Raw genomic sequence first — 25957 nt, 5'->3', positions numbered from 1 at the left:
GAGAGAGGGGAGGGAGTGGGGGAGAGAGAGGGAGGGAGTAGAGGAGAGAGGGAGAGAGAGTGGGGGAGAAAGAGGGAGGGAGTGGGGGAGAGAGAGGGAGGGAGTGGGGGAGAGGAGAGAGGGAGTAGAGGAGAGAGGGAGGGAGTGGGGGAGAGAGGGGAGGGAGGGGGGAGAGAGAGGGAGGGAGTAGAGGAGAGAGGGAGGGAGTGGGGAGAGAGAGAGAGGGAGTAGAGGAGAGAGAGAGGGAGGGAGGAGGAGAGAGGGAGGGAGTGGGGGAGAGAGAGGGGAGTAGAGGAGAGAGGGAGGGAGTGGGGGGGAGAGAGAGTGGGGGAGAGAGAGGGAGGGAGTGGGGGAGAGAGAGGGAGGGAGTAGAGGAGAGAGGGAGAGAGAGAGGGAGGGAGAAAGAGGGAGGGAGTGGGGGAGAGAGAGGGAGGGAGTGGGGGAGGGAGAGAGGGAGGAGGAGAGAGGGAGGGAGTGGGGGAGAGAGAGTGGGGAGAGAGAGGGAGGGAGTGGGGGAGAGAGGGAGGGAGTGGGGGAGAGAGGGAGTGGGGGAGAGGGGAGTGGGGGAGAGAGAGAGGGAGTGGGGGAGAGAGAGAGGGAATTAAGAGCATAGAGCAAGGATATAGATCAGAGCGAGAAAGGAGATAGATTGAGGAGACAGACTGAAGAGAGAGCAAGTGGGAGAAAGAGAGCCATAACGAGAGAGAGAGAAGGCAGTCATGCTGTGCACCACGGATGTCTGCCGTTATCATTGGCCTGCTGTAGCCTGCAGACCCGGCCTACGTCCCAATTGGCACCCCATTCCCTTTATAGTGCACTACCTTTTATTATTTTAATTTTTAATTTGACCCCTTTTTCTCCCCAATTTCGTGGTATCCAATCTTGTCTCATCGCTACAACTCCCGTACGGGCTCGGGAGAGACGAAGGTTGAAAGTCATGCGTCCTCTGATACACAACCCAACCAAGCCGCACTGCTTCTTAACACAGCGCGCATCCAACCCGGAAGCCAGCCGCACCAATATGTCGGAGGAAACACTGTGCACCTGGCAACCTTGGTTAGCGCGCACTGCGCCCGGCCCGCCACAGGAGTCCCTGGTGTGCGATGAGACAGGGACATCCCTACCGGCCAAGCCCTCCCTAACCCGGACGACGCTAGGCCATTGTGCGTCGCCCATGGACCTCCCGGCGCTGCAGTACAGCGCCCTTAACCACTGCGCCACCCGGGAGGCTTAGTGCACTACTTTTGACGAGGGCTCATAGTGTTTCTGGTCAAAAGTAGTGCACTATATAAGGATTAGGATGCCATTTGGAACATATCCCATGCTGTAACATAACATGCTGCAACGAAGGACCCTACTGGCTAATACTGGGATTGATGGAATGGTCTTATTCATGTTCCGTAAGATGAACTCCTTTGATATGGAGACCCATGACAGTCACCTCATGGAGGCTTGTCTGACCAGAGAAGCAGAGGGAGTGTATGGGTGGGTGTTTGTGCATGTGCCCATGCAGGGCCAGTTCCCTAAGCGGTTGCTTAGGGCCCCATGGCAAAATGTGTAGAATTGTAGGAAATTCACTTTTAAAAAAAATGTTTTTTTCTCTCTTCTGTCGAAAGGTCCACTAAAATGTTTTTTTTACAAGGTGAGGGGCCACCCAACCAAATTTCACCCCCAAAAAGCTAAAGCTGGCTGTATATATGTGTGTGTGTGCCCACTCCACAGTGTGTCCCCTGGCACTGACAGTCCGGTGGCTGTGCCCTCTCTCCCACGTTCCCCCTGTTTTCCTCTCTTCCGCACGATCTCCCCTTCTCTCGTCTGCCTGCTGATTCAAGGTCTGGAATTTCTCCAGAGAGTCCTATCCCTAGCTCCTCTCCTCCGTCCTCCACCAAAACAGTCCCATGCATCACTCATTCATTCTTGTCTTCCTCCACATCCCCTGTTCCCAGCCCCTCTTCTAATAATGAAGCTACTTTAGTGATACAGCAACAACACGGTCTGCGTCAGGCTACTGGAATAGAAAAAGAGAGGGAGTAGAACAGCATATGGAGGGAGAGAGAGAGACTTACAGAGAGAGATATGTGCTGTGTGTTTGTCTGTCATCATATAGCAGTGTACCTTTGGGAGTCCTTGAGAGCTGGGTAGGACAAGAAGGTGGTCTTACTCCCTCGGTCTTTCTCTCTCTTGGCTAGCTGACAGCTTGTCTATTAGTGCCACCAGACTGCTGAGGGACAGTGCTGAGCTATCAGGAAGTATTGGTCACACACACACACAACTGCATGGTCACTTTGTCTAACACACACACACACCGAGCCCCCCATCTTGAATGCTATTGTACTGATGCACATCAATCCCTATCTAACCCTAACACTGTTAATGTCTACTCCTGTGAGACAGAGTTGTTGACCCAAATTCATCAGTACATCAGAGTGGGGCTCCCCCCATCAGGAGAAATGTGATCACCAATCAACGTGTGGTTATGAGATGAGGCGTCACGCTTTATTTAAAGCACCTCATTACCATACTAAGTGAATGTGTCAGTTCCGGTTGCTTTGCCTGCTGCAATAGTATGTTTGTGACACACAATACGCTGTGTATTACTGCTGTAGTACACAAACTGAAACACGCACGCGCGCACACACACACACACACACACTACATCCTTTTCTCGCCGCAGAAAATGTTTACTCCTCAGGAACACCAGGGTGTTTAACAACACTCTGCTCAATTGGCTTCCTGAACACGTGTGTGTGTGTGTGTGTGTTGGCTTCCTGAGCAAAACCATAAATTATAGGCTTTGCTTTATAGACTTCCTGTTGCTAGGTTAGTTTAATTACCAACTGGAGACACATACACACAAACAGGCACACACAGAGCTACTAAACACTAATTATAACTGTTACATCCCACCACTGCTAGTGGGTTTTTAATTCACTTTAGTAGTTGTATGTATCTCTCTCTCTCTCTCTCTCTCTCTCGGTCAGTGTGTATCAATAGGAAACAGTCTTAGTGTGTCTGTGTGAATTCGGGTGTGTGTGTGCTTACCTACATGAGCGTGTCAGTGTCTTAGTAGCTAAATCATCCACTTTAACATATAGAATGTGGTAAGATTATCCCGGTAGCTGCAGGGGAAATCTAATCCTCTGTTTATCAGGGGATTTTGATTCCTCAGCAATACTGCTTTTGTAAGACATCACCTGTATGAGGCAGAGCATCCCGTGTCAGTGAGTTTGGAATTGAATTTTGGAATTGAATTCATGCGCTGTACCTCCCTCCCCCTCTCTCCCCCAGTCTCTCTCTCTTTCTCTCTCTCTTTCTCTTTCTCTTTCTCTCTCTCTTTCTCTTTCTCTCTCTCTTTCTCTCTCTCTCTCTCTCTCTCTCTTGCTCTCTCTCTCTCTTGCTCTCTCTCTCTTGCTCGCTCTCTCTTGCTCTCTCTCGCTCTCGCTCTCTCTCGCTCTCTCTCGCTCACACACACACACACGGTGGTTGACATACACTGTAGCCTACTGCTGCTGCTAGGTGGCATTAAGCTTCTCTACATAGACAAGAAGGGCCAGGCAGGCAGGAATATCCCCCTGACCAATTACCAATTACAGGAGGACTTCTCTCTGCACAGCCAAGACCAGTCTCGCTGACTAAGGTATTAATTAGACACTGAAACACAAACGCATGCACACACACATAGGAACACACACCCAAGCTCACACATGCATGCAAAAACAAGAAATGGCTTTTGTCTTTTGAACTCAGAGGCACGGTAATGATATAATTGCCCACCTCAGCTCTGGCACTGGGTCTATGCTGAGTACTGTAGGTGCCACCAGCCCACCCGTGTGTGTGTTTGTGTGTTGCTCTAAGCTGGGTAGGGGCCACCCAGACCTGTACTGCGTTGTGGCATTTCTGGTGTAAGCAGAGTTCACAAGTTCATCCCCATAGCCCAGATATAAAACACACACACGGGTGGGCTGGTGGCACCTACTCAGCATAGAGCCAGAGCTCACACAACCCACCGGAGCTACGAAACACTAATTAGAACTGTTGCATCCCACCATCATTAGTGTGTTTATAATTGAGTGCTGCGCGTACAGCAGAAATTCACTTTACTACTTGAGTGGCAAACGCCTTTTGATCTGAGCACAACGACCCCCCTCTTTGTGTTTCAATAACATGTAGTCAGTGTGTGTATGTGCTTGCAGGTAGAGTACAATTGAGCTTCTGCACTTAACAATGTTTCAGTAGTGAAACAGCCTGAGTAGCTAAATCATCCAGCTTTAATGTGGAGAGATTATCTCTTAACTTGGAGAGATTGTCTCTTAACGTGGAGAGATTGTCTCTTAACGTGGAGAGATTGTCTCTTAACGTGGAGAGATTGTCTCTTAACGTGGAGAGATTGTCTCTTAACGTGGAGAGATTGTCTCTTAACGTGGAGAGATTGTCTCTTAACGTGGAGAGATTGTCTCTTAACGTGGAGAGATTGTCTCTGTAGCTGCAGGGGATTTGGATTCCTCAACAACACTGCTTCTTTTAAGACATCACCTTTTTTGGGGGGCAGAGCATCCCATGTTATTGAGTCTTTTGGAATTGAATTTGTGAGGTTTCTCTCTCTCTCTCTCTCACTGGTTGAGATGTACTGTAGCCTACAGCTGTTGCCATTAAGCTGCTCTGCACAGACACAAAGGCCAGGCAGGCATGTCCCACTGACCAATGACCTACTGTACTCTCTGCACGGTCAAGACTAGCGTAGCTGACTAAGGTATTACACACGTTCTCGCACAGAAACACAAACATACATTTTAGTAGAAGCTCTTATCTAGACCAATTTACAGGTGTGAGATCATACATTTCTCGTACTGGTTCCACGTGGGTATGGAACCCACAACCCTGGCGTTGCAAGCGCCATGCTATACCAACTGAGCCGCATGGGACCTGGGTTGATGGCACTGAGTCAGTGGACCCAGCACGGGGTGCATGCTGGGTAGGTGCCACCAGCCCAGCCCTCTACTGCATTTCTGGTGATAGCTTCAGCTAATCTGACTGAGTTTCAGGCAGAGTTCATCCCCATAGCCCTGATAACACACACACACACACACAGTCACACACACACACACACACACACACACACGGAAATAGACTAACTTTGCAGAGCCCTTCTAAGAATGTAGTTTATTATCAGTAGCTGCTGAATTACACTCACTGTGCTGTAAGTGGTGCTGGTTTGTGTACTGTTTCTAATCAGGTTAAGTTCCACATGATTTTCTTCTCTGCGTGAAGCTGTCATGACTAAAATGCAGGTATTTCTGTACTGAGCTCATATTTCATGGGAATGCAAATGTTCTTGTTCATCATCCCTTTTTGAAAAATATGTTGGCTGTCATGGTTTGGCTTGTCAAGGATTGTGGTTGTACCCTCAAATGGCACCCTATTCCCAGTAGTGCACTATCTAGGGAATAGGGTGCCATTTGGGACGCAGGTACTGTATCTAATTAGGCATGTGGCAGATCAGATAGCGAATACCCATCAGACAGTCTGTCAGAGCAGCATGCCAAGTCAGGTGACCTCAACCCCTGCTACCTCTCTCTTTAACTTCTGTCGTCTTTCCTCTGTTCTCTCTATCTTTCTCCCTTCTCTCCTTTTCCTTCTGCTTTCTGTCCAGATCTTTCTCTTGTTCATCTCGTCTTCATCACCTTCTCCTTTACCTGTTCTCCTTTCTCTCCACTCCTCCCACGTCTCTGTTTCCCCATTCTAGTCATCTCTATCATCTCTGTCATCTCTATCATCTCTATCATCTCTATCATCTCTGTCATCTCTCTTTCTCTATTTCCTCTTCCTGTATCTCCCTCTGCCCTTGTCTGTCCAGCTGCCTGTCTGATTTTTTTCTACCCCTCTCCTTCCTCCCTACAGCTTCACCTCTCCTTTTCTCCATCTCTCTCTCCCTCTCCCCAGTCTGTTCGTCCGTCTGTCTGGCTGCTCTCTGTTCGGCCCTCCTTCCTCAATCTCTCTCTCTCTCTCTCCCTCCCTCCCACTCTCCTCCCCAATTTTGTCAGTCTGCCTGAGTGCTACCTGTTCTGCCCTCTCTTTTTTCTCCCTCAGAATTCATCCCACGCTCACCTTCTCATCTCCTCCGTCTGTCTAACTGTTTTCTATTCTCCCCATCTATCTCCTCTCTCTCTCTCTCTCTCTCTGTCTCTCTGTCTCTCTGTCTCTCTGTCTCTCTGTCTCTCTGTCTCTCTCTCTCTCTGTCTCTCTCTCTCTCTTTCCCCCACTCTTAATTCCCCCTCTTTCTTTCTCTCTCTCTCTGTTTCTGTCTTTCTGTCTCTTTCTCTCTCTCTCTGTCTCTCTCTCTCTTTCCCCCACTCTTAATTCCCCCTCTCTTTCTTTCTCTCTCTCCTCCCCTGTCTCTGTCTCCGTCTCTGTCTCTTTCTCTCTCTTTCTCTCTCTGTCTCTCTCTGTCTCTCTCTGTCTCTCTCTGTCTTTCTCTGTCTCTCTCTGTCTCTCTCTCTCTTTCCCCCACTCTTAATTCCCCCTCTTTCTTTCTCTCTCTCCTCCCCTGTCTCTCTGTCTATCTGTCTGACGTGTCTTTTGTTCTGTCTTGATAGGAGATGATGACCAGTCTGATAAGCGAGACCCCAGATCACCCTATTCCTTTTCTCATCAATCACCTACAGACCAAGCAAGGCAGCCCCGGCAAGCTGCACAGGACACTGTCGGGCTCCGCCGCACTGTGGGCCGAGAGCTCTGCAGGTAGGAACACACACACACACGCACAGACCCACACTCAGATGCTCACATAATGTGCTATATTATAAGTACATGCATATGCACACAATCACGCACACATGTACCACACATACATTGCATTCGGGACGTATTCAGTCTCTTTCACTTGTTCCCCATTTTGTTACGTTACAGCCTTATTCTAAAATTGATGAAATCATTTTCCCCCCTCATCAATCTACACACAATACCCCATAATGACAAGAAAAACACGTTTTTAGAAATGTTTGCAAATGTATAAAAAACTGAAATATCACATTGACATACAGTACCAGTCAATGCATGTGATGCATCCCTCTCCTTCTTGGTCAAATAGCCCTTATACAACCTGGAGGTGTGTTTGGGTCATTGTCCTGTTGATAAACACATGGAAGTCTATCACTGCAGAATGCGGTGGTAGCCATGTTGGTTAAGTGTGCCTTGAATTCTAAATAAATCACTGACAGTGTCAACAGCAAAGCACCCCCACACCACCTCCTCCATGTTTCACGGTGGGAACCACACGTCGGGAGATAATCCGTTCACCTACTCTACGCCTCACAAAGACACGGCGGTTGGAACCAAAAATCTCAAATTTGGACTCATCAGACCAAAGGAGTTCTTTACATTTTTTTCTGGATTGACTGACCTTCAAGCCTTAAAGTAATGATGGATTGTCATTTCTCTTTGCTTATTTGAGCTGTTCTTGCCATAATATGGATTGGTATTGTACCAAATAGGGCTATCTTCTGTTTACCACCTCTACCTTGTCACAACACAACTGATTGTCTCAAACGCATTAAGAAGGAAAGAAATTCCACAAATTAACTTTTAACAAGGCCCACCAGTTAATTGAAATGCATTCCAGGTGACTACCTCATGAAGCTGGTTGAGAGAATGCCAAGAGTGTGCAAAGCTGTCATCAGGTGCAAAGGGTGGCTACTTTGAAGAATCTCAAATATAAAATATATTTTGATTTATTTAATACTTTTTTGGTTACTACATGATTCCATATGTGTTATTTCAGAGTTTTGATGTCTTCACTATTATTCTACAAGATAGAAAATAGTAAAAATAAAGAAAAACCCTTGAATGAGTAGATGTGTCCAAACCTTTGACTGGTACTGTGAGTATTCAGACCCTTTACTCAGTACTTTGTTGAAGCACCTTTGGCAGCGATTACAGCCTTGAGTCTTCTTGGGTATGACGCTACAAGCTTGGCACACCTGTATTTGAGGAGTTTCTCACATTCTTCTCTGCAGATCCTCTCAAGTTCTGTCAGATTGGATGGGAAGCGTCACTGCACAGCTATTTCCAGGTCTCTCCAGAGATATTAGATCTGGTTTAAGTCCGGCCTCTGGCTGGGCCATTCAAGCCACTCCTGCGTTGTCTTGTCTGTGTGCTTAGGGTTGTTGTCCTGTTGGAGGGTGAACCTTCACCCAGGTCCTGAGCGCTCTGGAGCAGGTTTTAATCAATGATCTCTCTGTACTTTGCTTTGTTCATCTCCTCCCAGGAGAGAGTAAAGGACGCCGTGACTTCAGGAGTTATGAGAAGCCCTGGCAGATCCATCCTAAGAAACCCAAGAAGTCTAAGAGTGATCTAGCTGTGTCTAACATCTCCCCTCCCTCACCAGAGTCCAAGTCCCGTGAGTGTATCTGCATTTGAATGCTGTGTATCTGTGAGAGCCTCTGTATCTCCCTTCTCTAGTCCAGCAGACTGTAGTAGAGGTTCGGATAGGAACCGTTCACCCTTTACGTTGATACCTGCTGTACCCTAAGCATTCACCTCATTGCTTTCAGTCTTCCCTTTTATACACCTATATAACCTTTAACAGTCCTGTCAGTACCTCTGTCATTACAAATTGATGTCGGGAACCTCTCGGCAGCAGATGTAGCAGGTGCCAATCCTGCCAGTCTTTTCTGAACAAAGTCCACCGACAGTAATACAAACACCAGGAAGCTTCTTTGCTTTCGGTGTGACAGACAGACACATCAGGTCTTAGTGAAGGTGGTGTCACGGCACAGCGCTTACAATCTCCCCTAAACTCCAGCAAGCTGAACTGCAGGTTTGAGTAGGAACCGTTCGTCCATTGCATTGATACCTGTTGTACCCCAATTATTCACCTCATTAGTTTCAATCTCCCCTTTTAATTGGATGTAATTTCCCATTAAATTAGTCGTGGTTAACTCTGCTAGAGCCAGATGGGTACACTACCGGAGGGTCTATAGCACAGATAACTGGGGGATGGAATCTGAATGAGAGAGAGAGATGGGTCAGAGAGAAAAAAAAGATGGAGAGAGAGAGAGAAACCTCAATAATTCAGTATTGCTCTCTGTCTCTGCCAGTCCCAGGCTATTTCAGGCTGTGGTCAGACCATTGCTCAGGAGGAAATGAATGTGAGGATCTGTCTCTATCTCTGTGTCTGTGTGTCTACCCTGGTGGCCCTGATTGCGAAGCTTTTCCAATATCACACACTACACCTTAACTGGCAGCAAAGAGACAGAGCTGTGCTCCTCTCAAAGCTGCACCAGAATATAATGGGAGATGTTTTTGAAACATATATTGGCGGCCCCAGCGGGAATCAAACGGACAATCCTGACATTTCAAGCTCCTTACTAACTGGGCCACAATGGACCACAGGATACCTTCTCATACGATGTGCATTTCAGTCATGAAACAGACCCTGAGTGTACAAAACATTATGAACACCTGCTTTGATTCTCTCCCAATGACGGATTGACCAGGTGAAAGCTAAGATCCCTTATTGACGTCACTTGTTGAATCCACTTCCATCAGTGGAGATGAAGGGGAGGAGACATGTTAAAGAAGTATTTTTAAGACTTGAGACGATTGAGACATGGATTGTGTATGTGGGGGGGTCTGTAAAATGTATACAGGTTCAGAACTTTTGTGAAATAGCACAGTTACAAATATATGGCAAGTCAAACAGGATGGACATCAGAAATAGAGGAAGGCGAGGACAAAAACCAACATAATATAACTATTGTAAAATACATTGTGTCTGTAAAATGTATATAGTATGTATAAGCTGGAAGTAGAAGCCTCAGTGTTGTTGACCATTAGTTTACTACAATTAGGGGAGGGGTGGTAGGGTTAGGGGAAAATAATAAAGGAAAATATATTTCAAAAAGATAGGTATATTTATATATGTATATATGTGTGTGTATTTGTATGTATATGTTTGTGTTTATATATATGCATGTTTATATATGTTAAGGATGTGTACTGGAGGCGAATTCAGGTGCAGGAGAGCGGAGTGTAGTGAACAGGCGCACTTTTTATTCCCAAACACGGAACATAGACAAAAAGTATGGCGCGTAACAATACCCACATAACATAAATACAATTTCACACAAAGACATGGAGGGGAACAGAGGACTAAATACATTCAGTGGGGTTAGGGAATGAAAACCAGGTGTGTATGGAACAAGACAAAACAAATGGGAATATGAAAACTGGTGCGGCGATGGCTCGAAAGCCGGTGACGTCGATCGGCGAACGCCACCCGAACAAGGAGAGGAGCCGACTTCGGCGGAAGTCGTGACAGTATATGTACAGTCGTGGCCAAAGGTTTTGAGAATGACACAAATATTAATTTTTCAGTTTGTATGATGGCAATTTTCATATACTCTAGAATGTTATGAATCAGATGTGATCAGATGAATTACAATTAATTGCAAACTGAATCCCCAGGGCTACATCGCCACCTCCGTCAGCCATGGTTACCTGCAAGGAAACACGTGCCGTCATCATTGCTTTGCACAAAAAGGGCTCCACAGGCAAGGATATTGCTGCCAGTAAGATTGCACCTAAATCAACCATTTATCGGATCATCAAGAACTTCAAGGAGAGCAGTTCAATTGTTGTGAAGAACGCTTCAGGGCGCCCAAGAAAGTCCAGCAAGCGCCAGGACCGTCTCCTAAAGTTGATTCAGCTGCGGGATCGAGCCAACACCAGTACAGAGCTTGCTCAGGAATGGCAGCAGGCAGTTGTGAGTGCATCTTCATGCACAGTGAGGCGAAGACTTTTGGAGGATGGCCTGGTGTCAAGAAGGGCAGCAAAGAAGCAATATTCTGCAAAGGGTACAGGGATTGGACTGCTGAGGACTGCTGAGGATGAATCCCCTTTCCGATTGTTTGGGCATCCGGAAAAAAGCTTGTCCGGAGAAGACAAGGTGAGCGCTACCATCAGTCCTGTGTCATGCCAACAGTAAAGCATCCTGAGACGATTCATATGTGGGGTTGCTTCTCAGCCAATGGTACCAACACATCCTCCGAGAGCAACGTCTCCCAACCATCCAGGAACAGTTTGGTGACGAACAATGCCTTTTCCAGCATGATGGAGCACCTTGCCATAAGACAAAAGTGATAACTAAGTGGCTCGGGAAGAAAACATCGATATTTTGGGTCCATGGCCAGGAAAATCCCCAGACCTTAATCCCATTGAGAATTTGTGCTCAATCCTCAAGAGGCGGGTGGACAAACAAAAACCCCCAAATTCTGACAAACTCCAAGCATTGATTATGCAAGAATGGGCTGCCATCAGTCGGGATGTGGCCCAGAAGTTAATTGACAGCATGCCAGGGCGGATTGCAGAGGTCTTGAAAAAGAAGGGTAACACTGCAAATATGGACTCTTTGCATCAACTTCATGTAATTGTCAATAAAAGCCTTTGACACTTATGAAATGCTTGTAATTAAACTTCAGTGTTCCATAGTAACATCTGACAAAAATATCTAAAGACACTGAAGCGCTGAATAATTGTGTCATTCTCAAAACTTTTGACCACGACTGTAAATATATAAATATATATATTTACCCCAAAAATATATGGGGAATTGGAAATGATTCAGACAATTACATTGCTGGAAGCAACAATCTATCCGCAATATTAAAGTTGACCCACCCCTTAAAACAAAGACAGTGAGCAAGAGAGAGAGAGAGTTCGAGGAGGAGGGTGGAAACTGTTTAGTCTCCCCTCTCATCCTTATATGAACCTTGATCATGTGATATCCTGTATGACGGGAAATGAAACTTAAAAGCAGACCCTCATTCGTTTGCATATTGCCCAAACGAAACACCCTTATCATAACTTCTTCTAGAACTGTTCTAAAGTCATCTGTTGAATCACTCTTACCTTACCTGTACCCTGAGATCAACATCACCTAGACAATATTAGGTAAGTACTTTATCCATCTAATCGTGATCATACTTCATAAGTGTCATAAGTTTGACATTTTGGTTTCAATATTTCAACTCTGCATTTTGGTTATTTTTGGAATCTGTAGATGAGCAGTTTGTTTAGGATGTCCTTTGCCTTGACTATTTTATATCCTCTCTGTAAAATGTGCATATGATCAAAGAGTAGGTCACCAACAAAAAAGCGAAACAATTGAATGAATGCATACCATGACATTTCCATGTAAATCATTTTGCACCTTACGGTTTATGTTTATAATGTTGTGAAAAGAATGGAGGTTTGTTACTGTCACCCATAGAAGTTAAGCTACTTATGTAGGATTTTAATTTGAGACAGTTTGCTACAGCAGGAAAATAATCCTGCAGCAATGGGAAATTTGAATTATTATGTGGATTATAATAATTGGACAATTTTGTAGGTGTCGATAAATGTTTTGTTAGGGGAAATCTAGTCTGAAATGTCAGTGGAAATTACAAACTTTAGATGCGTTTTTAAAACTCAAATACACTACAAGTTTACATTTTCTGCGGTGAAGGAAAATTCTCAGCAACAAAGAAGTTATTAAACTAAATAAAAATGTTGCGTGAACCGACCTTTGATGGGGGAGATGCTCAAGGTTAAAAACAAAGCCACACTCGCTCATCACACATTGTAGGGTAAACAAGCTAGAACCACAGATGAAAGGGAGGAAGTTAAAGTATCTTTGCTAGAACCACTACTGTGGTGGTCTAGATCAGCTGATCATCCCAAATGTAGATGAATCAGCTAGTTAGTTATGCTTCCAAAACAAGCTAACTAGTCTTTACTTGATTTAAATCTGTTCTGCTACTGACAGTCAAACTGCAGTTGCCCCTTTTCCTGTCCCTGATCCTGAGACGAGACATGCTAGCAACCCTAAGTAACCAACTACTGGCAGTATTCATTTCAAACTCACCACCCAGCGTTGTAGATCACTCCATGCAGGTTGAAGGGCGGGGAGGGGACTTTTTTACAAGATTCATGAGTTCATGAGAATATCTAGTTTAATGGGAAATTTGTTACAATTTAAAGTGACAAGAGAGAAAATAAATTGGTTTAAAAAACACCATCAATCAAAAGGGCACTGTTTTAATAGTAGGGACAAAGGGCAGGTTCTCCAGTACCCCTAGGACTTTATCTGAGCATGTGCCTGACTGGCCATATCATTAGGGTGTAGTAGATCTCTCACATCACTGACAGTCCTGTCTTCTTTACAGCAGCATTTACACAACCATGTGGGCAGAAGATGACTTCACTCTTCCCTCTGGGGTAGTGCGACTGGGCCAAACTGAACCACAAGATGGCTATACCTACATCATGTACCACGGCACCACTAAGCAGGCCGCAAATCAAATCCTGAACACTGGTTTTCGTCAGTCTGCTGGTGGTATGTTGGGGCGTGGAGTGTACCTCAGCCGAGACCTGCAGAAGGCAAGCAGGTACCCCCTGGAGCTTCCTGAAAATCAGAGGGTTGTCATCCGAGTCAAAGTCAATGTGGGCAAGGTGAAAAGAATTGACAATCAGTATCATCCTCTGCGGACAACCTGGCATGAGAACGGTTACGACACCGCCTGGGTTCCTCCTAACTGTGGTATGGTGAAGAGTGGTCTAGAAGAGGACTGTGTCTGGGACCCAAACCGCATCACTGTCTTAGATTTCATCCAGCCTAAAATGCAACAGCCCCAGTGTCATTCACGCTGGTGATGAAGGGTGGATGATGTGTAACAATATGAAGAGAAAATACATTGAATGTATTTCAACAGTATTTCATTTAGACTCATTGACTAAAACAACAGCTGATTTTGACCAATAAATTGTTACAACAATAAACCGTCATCTCTTGTTATGTCATTGATCTACATTCCATTCTCATGACTTTTCCTATGTCATGAAAACATTTACAAGAAAACGAAACTACAGTAGCTCGCCTTTTCTCCTGACTGCAGGGTGAGGTCTAAGAGATCAAGATAAAAGCAGATCATCTATATATAAATATACTGTAGGTACAATGATTATGGGTGAATCACTCTATTCATTCCAACAAACAACAAAACAATTAACATTTTGTGAATATAATATTTGTACCTATTGCTTATTTTGAGCAATGAAATATGTTAAACAGCAGAAAAGCCAGAATAGATTTTTTCTCTCCATAGAAAGACAAGTAGTGTGTGTTTGTTTATGTATGTTGTGGGTTAGAGTTTGCTGCATGGTAACCGTGCACTTCAAAACAAGTTAGAAAGCATGACCATTACGCCACCACAATCTCAACTTTTATAATAATATTTCATAGCTTCATCGCCCAGGTAATAAAGGCATCAAACATACGGTTTACATACATGTCTATTGTTATTCAACATTCTGTTAACATACAGTACATGTGTCATATGTCATTCCCCGTTTGTTTCTCGTCTTTCTATGCCACTGTTACAGTTGGCCATTCTAATGGATAGAAGAAGGAGACTAGATGGAGAGGAAGGAAGGAAGGAAGGAAAGGGAGGAGAGGAAAGAACAGCAGAGACTAAACATGCCTCTGCTAACTTGTGTGTGTTAAGACACCGTGTGACTCATGCAGTAAATTCATTTACACTAAATAACAACCGATAAAATCCTCTTTTCTTCCTCAAAACAAACTGTCAAAAAGGTAGATTACGTACCTGTGTACTCGCCAGTGTTGCCCATACTGTAGAATACTTCTATTAATCCAGTGTATTTCAGTCATGAAACGTACTGTACATGAAACATGCATAACACCTGGTATCACTGTATCTTTGTAGAACACGTCTAGTACTGTACTTTACACAGATGGCTGATGACATTCAAAGTAGTCATCCATACAGAAGTAATTTTCAGAGATCCAACACAGTACAAATCAAATCAAATTGTATTTGTCACATGCGCCGAATATAACAGTTAGACCTTACAGTGAAATGCTTACTTACAAGCCCTTAACCAACAATGCTTTAAGAAGTTTTAACAAAAATAAGTGTTAAGTAAAAAAATAGAAAATAAAAGTAAAAAAATAATTCAACGGCAGCAGTAAAATACAATAGCGAGGCTATATACAGGGGATACCGGTACAGAGTCAATGGGCGGGGGCACCGGTTAGTTGAGGTAATTGAGTTAATATGTACATGTAGGTGGAATTGAAGTGACAATGCATAGATAATAAACAGAGAGTAGCAGTAGCGTAAAAGAGGGGTCTGGGTAGCCCTTGGATTAGCTGTTCAGGAGTCTTATGGCTTGGAGGTAGAAGCTGTTAAGAAGCCTTTTGGACCAAGACTTGGCGCTCCGGTACCGCTTGCCGTGCGGTAGCAGAGAGAACCGTCTATGACTAGGGTGGCTGGAGTCGTTGACAATTTTTAGGGCCTTCCTCTGACACCACCTGGTATGGAGGTCCTGGATGCCAGGAAGCTTAGCCCCAGTGATGTACTGTACGCACTACCCTCTGTAGTGCCTTGCGGTCGGAGGCCGAGCAGTTGCCATACCAGGCAGTGATGCAACAGGTCAGGATGTTCTCGATGGTGCAGCTGTAGAACCTTTTGAGGATCTGAGGACCCATGCCAAATCTTTTCAGTCTCCTGAGGGGGAATAGGTCTTGTCATGCCCTCTTCACGACTGTCTTGGTGTGTTTGGACCATGTTAGTTTGTTGGTGATGTGGACGACAAGGAACTTGAAGCTCTCAACCTGCTCCACTGCAACCCCGTCGATGAGAATGGGGGCACGCTCAGTCCTCCTTTTCCTGTAATCCACAATCATCTCCTTTGTCCTGATCACGTTGAGGGACAGGTTGTTGGCCTGGCACCACACGGCCAGGTCTCTGACCTCCTCCCTACAGGCTGTCTCATCATTGTCGGTGGTCAGGCCTACCACTGTTGTGTTATCGGCAAACTTAATGATGGTGTTGGAGTCGTGCCTGGCCGTGCAGTCGAGTGAACCGGGAGTACAGGAGAGGACTGAGCACACACCCCTGATGGGCCCCCGTGTTGAGGATCAGCTTGGCAGATGTGTTGTTACCTACCCTTACCATCTGGGGGCGGCCCGTCAGGAAGTCCAGGATCCAGTTGCAGAGGGAGGTGTTTAGTCCCAGGGTCCTTAGCTTAGTGATGAGCTTTGAGGGCACTATGGTGTTGAACGCTGAGCTGTGATGTTTGCAGGAGCAGCACTCACTTCTCAGTACATAGAAGGGCAGAATCCATCAAACTATTTTGTGCATAACATAACAAAAACAAGGTTGATTTGCAAAAATCTTATTTGGATAAGCAAGTCTCTATAATGTTAAAATACTGGATTTCACCAGTAATATATGGTTGTTTGTTTGTTTACGTGTGAAATTATGAAAATAAAAATACATTGAATGTATTGCAAAAGTATGTAATTTAGACAAATTTACTAAAACAACAGTTGATTTTGGCCAATGAATTGTTAGAACAATAATCCGTCATCTCTTGTTATGTCATTGATCTACATTCCATTCTCATGACTTTTCCTATGTCATGAAAACATTTACAAGAAAACGAAACTACAGTAGCTCTCCTTTTCTCCTGACTGCAGGGTGAGGTCTAAGAGATCAAGATAAAAGCAGATCATCATTGTACCTACAGTATATTTATAGATTATGGGTGAATCATTTTAACAAACAGCAAAATGAACAAAATATAAAATAATATTTGTACCTATTGCTTACGTTGAGCAATGAAATACGTTAAACAGCAGAAAAGCCTGAATAGATTTTTTCTCTCCATAGGAAGACAAGTAGTGTGTGTTTGTTTTGTATCTTGTTGGTGAGAGTTTATTGCAGGGTAACCGTGCACTTCAAAACAGGCTAGAAAGCATGAACATTACACCACAATCTCATCTTTTATTTATTAGCTTAATCTCCCATGAAATAAAGGTATCTACATACAGTTTACATACATGTGTCTATTATTATTATTCAACATACTGTTAAAATCAAATCCAATCAAATGTTATTGGCCACATACACATGTTTAGCAGATGTTATTACGTGTGTAGCGAAATGCTTGTGCTTCTAGCTCTGACAGTGCTGTAGTATCCGTCATCTCTTGTTATGTCATTGATCTACATTCCATTCTCATGACTTTTCCTATGTCATGAACACATTTACAAGAAAACGAAACTACAGTAGCTCTCCTTTTCTCCTGACTGCAGGGTGAGGTCTAAGAGATCAAGATAAAAGCAGATCATCTATATATAAATGTAGGTACAATGATTATGGGTGAATCACTCTATTCATTTCAACAAACAACTAAATATGAATCATTTGTGTAAATAATATTTGTGCCTGTTTCGTACATTGAGCAATAAAATATGTTCAAAACAGGCTAGAAATCATGACCATTACGGCAGCACAAGCTCGTCTTTTATAATAATAATGAATAGCTTAATCTCCCAGGAAATAAAGGCATCAACATACGGTTTACATACGTGTCTACTTTTATTCAACATACGGTTTACATACAGTACATGTGTGATATGTCATTTCTCGTTTGTTTCTCGTCTTTCTATGTCACTGTTACAGTTGACCATTATAATGGAAAGAGGTAGGAAGGAGAAGAGACAAATAGATACAGAGAGGAAGGAAGGAAGGTTTATAAATGTAATATGGACATCCCCTACTGTAGAACACTTCCAGTAATCCAGTGTATTTCAGTCATGAAACATGCATAGCACATGGTATCCACAGGATACCCTTATCCTATGTGGAGTCCATTCTTTGTGTCTTAGTGGATTTCAGTCATGAAACATACATAGGATCTCTGCATCTGAGAGGGAGAGAGAGAGTGGAGGGTGCAAACTATTAGTAAATCTGCCGCCTTTCATCCTTATATGTACCTTGGTCATGTGATAACCTGTTTGATGGGAAACAAAATGTACAACTAGAACCTCATTTGTTTGCATATTCACTGCACAACACGCCCTTGTCATATCTTCCTTTAGAAGTGGTATAAAGTAATCCTTTGAATCACTCTACCTTACCTGTACCCTGAGATCAACGTCAGCTAGACATCCAACTCTGTCATTAGGTAAGTACTTTATCCATCTAATGTTGATCAAACCTGCTAAGTTTTACATTTTGTTTCTGACATTCCAACATTTCCTTTTGGTTATTTTTTGGAATCTGTTGATGAGCAGTTTGTTTAGGATGTCCTTTGCCTTGACTATTTTAAGTCTCTTATATCCTCTCTGTAAAATGTGCATATGATCAAAGAGTAGGTCACCAACAAAGAAGCTAAACAATTAACTGAATCCATACCATGACATTTCCATGTAAAAATTCATTTGTTTATAATGTTGTGAAAAGAATGGGTATTTGATACTGTCACCCAGAACAGTTAAACTACTACCCGACTTGTCCCTCAGACGGCATAATAATGTAGACCAGCCACAGGGTCGTGAACAGACCTTTTAAGGTGATCAAAGTAAAAACAAAGCCACACTCACTCATCACACATTGTAGGGTAAACAAGCTAGAACCACAGATGAAAGGGAGGAAGTTAAAGTATCTTTGCTAGAACCACTACTGTGGTGGTCTAGATCAGCTGATCATCCCAAATACAGATGAATCAGCTAGTTAGTTATGCTTCCAAAACAAGCTAACTAGTCTTTACTTGATTTAAATCTGTTCTGCTACTGACAGTCAAACTGCAGTTGCCCCTTTTCCTGTCCCTGATCCTGAGACGAGACATGCTAGCAACCCTAAGTAACCAACTACTGGCAGTATTCATTTCAAACTCACCACCCAGCGTTGTAGATCACTCCATGCAGGTTGAAGGGCGGGGAGGGGACTTTTTTACAAGATTCATGAATCTATGAGAAATTATGTAGTTTGATGGGCAAGTTGTTACAATTAAAGTAACAAGAGAGAAAATAAATTGATTTTAAAAATACCATCAATCAAAAGGGCACTGTTTTAATAGTAGGGACAAAGGGCAGGTTCTCCAGTACCCCTAGGACTTTATCTGAGCATGTGCCTGACTGGCCATATCATTAGGGTGTAGTAGATCTCTCACATCACTGACAGTCCTGTCTTCTTTACAGCAGCATTTACACAACCATGTGGGCAGAAGATGACTTCACTCTTCCCTCTGGGGTAGTGCGACTGGGCCAAACTGAACCACAAGATGGAAATACCTACATCATGTACCACGGCACCACTAAGCAGGCCGCAAATCAAATCCTGAACACTGGTTTTCGTCAGTCTGCTGGTGGTATGTTGGGGCGTGGAGTGTACCTCAGCCGAGACCTGCAGAAGGCAAGCAGGTACCCCCTGGAGCTTCCTGAAAATCAGAGGGTTGTCATCCGAGTCAAAGTCAATGTGGGCAAGGTGAAAAGAATTGACAATCAGTATCATCCTCTGCGGACAACCTGGCATGAGAACGGTTACAACACCGCCTGGGTTCCTCCTAACTGTGGTATGGTGAAGAGTGGTCTAGAAGAGGACTGTGTCTGGGACCCAAACCGCATCACTGTCTTAGATTTCATCCAGCCTAAAATGCAACAGCCCCAGTGTCATTCACGCTGGTGATGAAGGGTGGATGATGTGTAACAATATGAAGAGAAAATACATTGAATGTATTTCAACAGTATTTCATTTAGACTCATTGACTAAAACAACAGCTGATGTTGACCAATAAATTGTTACAACAATAAACCGTCATCTCTTGTTATGTCATTGATCTACATTCCATTCTCATGACTTTTCCTATGTCATGAAAACATTTACAAGAAAACGAAACTACAGTAGCTCTCCTTTTCTCCTGACTGCAGGGTGAGGTCTAAGAGATCAAGATAAAAGCAGATCATCTATATATAAATATACTGTAGGTACAATGATTATGGGTGAATCACTCTATTCATTCCAACAAAAAACAAAATTAACAAAACAATTAACATTTTGTGAAAATCATATTTGTACCTATTGCTTACTTTGAGCAATGAAATATGTTAAATATCCAGAAAAGCCTGAATAGATTTTTTCTCTCCATAGGAAGACAAGTAGTGTGTGTTTGTTTTGTATCTTGTTGGTGAGAGTTTATTGCAGGGTAACCGTGCACTTCAAAACAGGCTAGAAAGCATGAACATTACAGCACCACAATCTCATCTTTTATAATAATATTTAATAGCTTAATCTCCCAGGAAATAAAGGAATCAACATACAGTTTACATACATGTGTCTATTATTATAATTCAACAGACTGTTAAAATCAAATCAAATGTTATTGGCCACATACACATGTTTAGCAGATGTTATTGCGGGTGTAGCGAAATGCTCCTGCTTCTAGCTCTGACAGTGCTGTAGTATCTAACAAATAATATCTAACAGTTTCACAATGTTTTCCCAAAATACACGTACATCTAAGTAGGAATGGATTAAGAATATATATACATGTCAGAGTGGCATTGGACTAAGATACAGTGCCATAGTATAGAGTACAGTATATACATATGAGATGGATGATCCAATATTTACAAACAATTAAAGTGACTAAGATACCGTAGAATAGTGTCGAGTACAGTTTACACATATGAGATGAGTAATGCAAGATACAGAGACATTATTAAAGTGTCTAGTGTTTCATTTCCTTAAAGTGGCCAGTGATTCCTAATCTCTGTCTCTGGGCAGCCGCCTCTGAAGTGCTGGAGATGTCTGTTTAGCAGCCATTACATACAGGACATGTGTAATATTTCATTCCTTCTTTGTTTCTAGTATTTCTATGCTACTGTTACAGTTGACTATTACAATTGAAAGAGGTAGGAAGAAGAAGAGAGAAATAGATAGAAAGAACAGCAGAGACTAAACATGCCTCTGCTAACTTGTGTGTGTTAAGACACCGTGTGACTCATGCAGTAAATTCATTTACACTAAATAACAACCGATAAAATCCTCTTTTCTTCCTCAAAACAAAATGTCAAAAAGGTAGATGACGTACCTGTGTACTCGCCAGGTTTATAAATGTAACATGGACCTCCCCCCTACTGTAGAACACTTCCAGTAATCCAGTGTATTTCAGTCATGAAACATACATGAAACATGCATAACACCTGGTATCACTGTATCTTTGTAGAACACGTCTAGTACTGTACTTTACACAGATGGCTGATGAAATTCAAAGTAGTCATCCATACAGTAGTGATGTTCAGAGATACAACACAGTACAGTGATGTATGCAGGAGCAGTACTCACTTCTCAGGAACATAGAAGGACAGAATCCATCAAAGTAGTTTTAGATTACTGCTTCAGATGACTTTCTAGAACATTTAGTAGTGTCCCTGCTTTCACCCACCCATTTCCTGCTGTATTTCAGATCTTTTCAAAGTGATGTATATTTCATAAGGACCTAATACTGTATGTCCTGATGAATATAGATCTCTCACCATTATCGTCATGCAGTAAAATCTACTAACAGAACTGCTCATGGAATCCAAAACTGTGTGTGTGTGTGTGTGTGTGTGTGTCTGATGGATTATTACTGCAGATGTCGATCTTTACGTGATCATTTTTTTGTCGCTGAGAATTTTCCTGCTGCATCAGAAAATTCAAATGAGCCCCATGAGTCCCTGAAAAAGAGCAGTTCTCCTTCTCTCCATGCTGGGCATTCGAGTTAATAGGATCACGGTTCGCCCTCAAATAAATGTTCTCTCTTGCTCACTCCAACTTTAGGCCAAGGTCCTATTTCTGTAACATTCAAATGTACAAAAATGTATCTGACAGCAACCAGACGCATCATCAGCCGTCATTTTACATAGCTTAATAACAATATAGATATTGGTTTCCACTAGGTTGTGACGTTCAAGTGTGAAGTGTATGGTAAGGTCAGAATTAAGTTCAATTGTGGCTTTCACTCTTCTGTTTTTCTCTCAGTTCCTGAAGCACTATTTCTCAACTGCCAGTTTGGCATTGAAGAGACAGAGCTGTGCTCCTCTATACACCAGAATATAATGGCTTGAGAAACATCTTTACAGGCTCTTGCCATTTAGTAGATGCCCTTTTTTCTGTCCAAATATTAGTATTGGTGGCCCAGCAGGAATCAAACCCACAATTTTTGAACAGACTAAGGGCGATTCATCTAATTGACAAGCATTCTGTTCAAGAATTTCATTGTTTACCACTGCAAATCTACAGTACTATGCCAATTTACCTGCCACATTGTATTAATGGAAACTAATGTTGGTGTAGCATATTGTTGTTATCTTCTTTGTTTCCTATTTATGTTATCTGGTATGGTCATTTCTCATCAAGATATCCTTGCACTGTCTATATTTGAAATGTGTAAATAAATCAAGTCAATCGGGGGGATTGAGTTATTTGTGGAACCTCATGTCGTAGCCTAGTGGCGGCGTGGGTCAGAATTGAACCCACGCCGACACGTTATGCTTATATGTGCTGGCACGCTGAATGTAGCAACCCTAACCGTTAGACCACTCCAGGCCACGATTGAACTCAATTTTGACCTTAGCATACACTTCTCACTTGTATGTTGTAGGCTAGTAGAGACCAATATCTATGTTGTTATTAAGCTATGTTAAACGATGGTTTGTTGACGTGTCAGGCTGCTTTTCAGATACATTTTTGTACATTTGAATGTTGCAGTAAAAGGACCTAGTTTTAGCGTATAAGCGAGAAAGAGAGAGAATTATTTTGATAGCAAGCCCTGATCCCAATGACTCGACTGCCCCGCATGGCGGAGCACTGCATGTATGTCCATTATTATCCCTAAACGGGGATATTAGTGCAGTAGGCCAGTTCTATATGGATGGTTTATTCAGAGATGTACTTTACACTGAGTGTACAAAACATTAGGAACACCATCCTAATATTAAGTTGCACCCTCTTTTGCCCTCAGAACAGCCTACATTCATTGGTGCATGGACTCTACAAGCTGTTGAATGCGTTCCACAGGGATGCTGGCCTATGTTGGCTCCAGTGCTTCCCACAGTTCCCAAGTTGGCTGGATGTCCTTTGGGTGGTGGGCCATTCTTGATACACACAGGAAACTGTTAAGCGTGAAATGCCCAGCATCGCTGCAGTTTTTGACACAAACCTGTGCTCCTGGCACCTACTACCATACCCCGTTCAAAGGCAAACATTTAGTCTTGCCCATTCACCCTCTAAATGGCATACGTACACAACCCGTGTCTCAATTGTCGCAAGGCTTAAAAATCTTTCTTTAACCTGTCTCCTCCCCTTCATCTACACTGATTGAAGTGGATTTAACAAGTGACATCAATAAGTGATTATAGCTTTCACCTGGTCAGTTTATGTCATGGAAAGAGGTATTCTGAATGTTGTGTACACTCAGTATAGGAACATAATGATGCACATAAGATGTGGGTTCAGTTAAAGACTCCATGTATATTCCCCTATCCCTATAGGAGAATATCTCTCCCCCTCTCCCTCCATATTTCATGTATATATCTCTCACTCTTCATTCATCAATTAATCCTCTAGGTAATGTTTAGAGGGAGCGAGAGATGTAGAGGGAGATAGAGGGGCCCAGGGCTAAGGCAGGGGACACTGGAAGACGTTGGTGAGATGATAATGAAATCTGGGTCATTTCCTCTTTTTGTTTGTCCCATTTTCATCTGCTAGTCATGCTGTAATGTCCTCCAGGCCTTGAGGGAGACCAATGGTCTTGGAGGGGATACATAGACTTTCCTCCAAGCTTTTCCATACAGAAAACTTCTCTTGATATCTAAGCTTTATTGACGTATGTGAAAGTTAATGACTTTCTCAAGTTCTGGTTTGTTTCAGTGTTGAAGAACATTTCAATGAAATTGCTCTGTGTGTTTGTGTGTTTCAGTGCCGCGGTCCATAGAGCACCCATCGTGGGAGTGGAGGGAGAGCAAAGACTTTGATGAGCTCAACCACATCCTGCAGGAGAGCAAGAAGCTGGGCAAGGCTCTGGAGAACCTGTCACGCAGTGAGTACAGTAACTAAACCCTAATGCTGTACCCTAAACCCTGAAGCCAAGGCCCTGGAGAACCTGTCACGCAGTGAGTACAGTAACTAAACCCTAATGCTGTAACCTAAACCCTGAAGCCAAGGCCCTGGAGAACCTGTCACACAGTGAGTACAGTAACTAAACCCTAATGCTGTACCCTAAACCCTGAAGCCAAGGCCCTGGAGAACCTGTCACGCAGTGAGTACAGTAACTAAACCCTAATGCTGTACCCTAAACCCTGAAGCCAAGGCTCTGGAGAACCTGTCACGCAGTGAGTACAGTAACTAAACCCTAATGCTGTAACCTAAACCCTGAAGCCAAGGCCCTGGAGAACCTGTCACGCAATGAGTCTAGTAACTAAACCCTAATACTGTACCCTAAACCCTGAAGCCAAGGCTCTAGAGAACCTGTCACGCAGTGAGTCTAGTAACTAAACCCTAATACTGTACCCTAAACCCAAGGCTCTCGAGAACCTGTCCAGCAGTGCATCTAGTAACCAAACCCTAATACTGTACCCTAAACCCTTTTAAGCCAAGGCTCTGGAGAACCTGTCACGCAGTGCATCTAGTAACCAAACCCTAATACTGTACCCTAAACCCTAATACTGTACCCTAAACCCTTAAGCCAATGCTCTCGAGATACCTGTCACACAGTGAGTCTAGTAACTAAACCCTAATACTGTACCCTAAACCCTAAAGCCAAGGCTCTAGAGAACATGTCCCACAGTGAGTCTAGTAACTAAACCCTAATACTGTACCCTAAACCCTTAAGCCAAGGCTCTAGAGAACCTGTCACACAGTGATTCTAGTAACTAAACCCTAATACTGTACCCTAAACCCTGATACTGTACCCTAAACCCTAATACTGTACCCTAAACCCTAAGGCCAAGGCTCTAGAGAACCTGTCACACAGTGAGTCTAGTAACTAAATCCTAATACTGCACCCTAAACCCTAAGGCCAAGGCTCTAGAGAACCTGTCACACAGTGAGTCTAATAACTAAACCCTAATACTGTACCCTAAACCCTAAAGCCAAGGCTCTAGAGAACCTGTCACACAGTGAGTCTAGTAACTAAACCCTAATACTGTACCCTAAACCCTAATACTGTACCCTAAAGCCAAGGCTCTAGAGAACCTGTCACACAGTGAGTCTAGTAACTAAATCCTAATACTGTACCCTAAACCCTAAAGCCAAGGCGCTAGAGAACCTGTCACACAGTGAGTCTAGTAACTAAACCCTAATACTGTACCCTAAAGCCAAGGCTCTAGAGAACCTGTCACACAGTGAGTCTAGTAACTAAACCCTAATACTGTACCCTAAACCCTAAAGCCAAGGCGCTAGAGAACCTGTCACACAGTGAGTCTAGTAACTAAACCTAATACTGTACCCTAAACCCTAAGGCCAAGGCTCTAGAGAACCTGTCACACAGTGAGTCTAGTAACTAAATCCTAATACTGCACCCTAAACCCTAAGGCCAAGGCTCTAGAGAACCTGTCACACAGTGAGTCTAATAACTAAACCCTAATACTGTACCCTAAACCCTAAAGCCAAGGCTCTAGAGAACCTGTCACACAGTGAGTCTAGTAACTAAACCCTAATACTGTACCCTAAACCCTAATACTGTACCCTAAAGCCAAGGCTCTAGAGAACCTGTCACACAGTGAGTCTAGTAACTAAATCCTAATACTGTACCCTAAACCCTAAAGCCAAGGCGCTAGAGAACCTGTCACACAGTGAGTCTAGTAACTAAACCCTAATACTGTACCCTAAAGCCAAGGCTCTAGAGAACCTGTCACACAGTGAGTCTAGTAACTAAACCATAATTCTGTACCCTAAACCCTAATACTGTACCCTAAACCCTAAAGCCAAGGCTCTAGAGAACCTGTCACACAGTGAGTCTAGTAACTAAACCCTAATACTGTACCCTAAAGCCAAGGCTCTAGAGAACCTGTCACACAGTGAGTCTAGTAACTAAACCATAATTCTGTACCCTAAACCCTAAT

The 25957-nt window shown here is 43.4% G+C and overlaps 1 protein-coding gene across 3 annotated transcripts in view; it reads left to right on the top strand.

Moving 5' to 3' along the window:
• Positions 1–25957, top strand: part of lg29h8orf34 (linkage group 29 C8orf34 homolog) — a 168809-nt gene that overhangs the window by 21419 nt on the left and 121433 nt on the right. For all 3 annotated transcript variants that reach the window (XR_006080322.1, XR_006080323.1, XM_042308945.1), the window contains exons 2-4: positions 6594–6738; positions 8264–8395; positions 23815–23934. Coding sequence is in view for 1 of the 3 variants with exons in the window: in XM_042308945.1 (XP_042164879.1) it covers positions 6594–6738; positions 8264–8395; positions 23815–23934 (397 nt within the window). In the remaining 2 variants the exon portion in view is untranslated. The remainder of the gene's footprint in view (positions 1–6593; positions 6739–8263; positions 8396–23814; positions 23935–25957) is intronic.

This window comes from Oncorhynchus tshawytscha, linkage group LG29 (assembly GCF_018296145.1).
Source record: "Oncorhynchus tshawytscha isolate Ot180627B linkage group LG29, Otsh_v2.0, whole genome shotgun sequence".
Taxonomy (NCBI): domain Eukaryota; kingdom Metazoa; phylum Chordata; class Actinopteri; order Salmoniformes; family Salmonidae; genus Oncorhynchus; species Oncorhynchus tshawytscha.
This window is presented reverse-complemented; position numbering and strand designations above follow the sequence as displayed.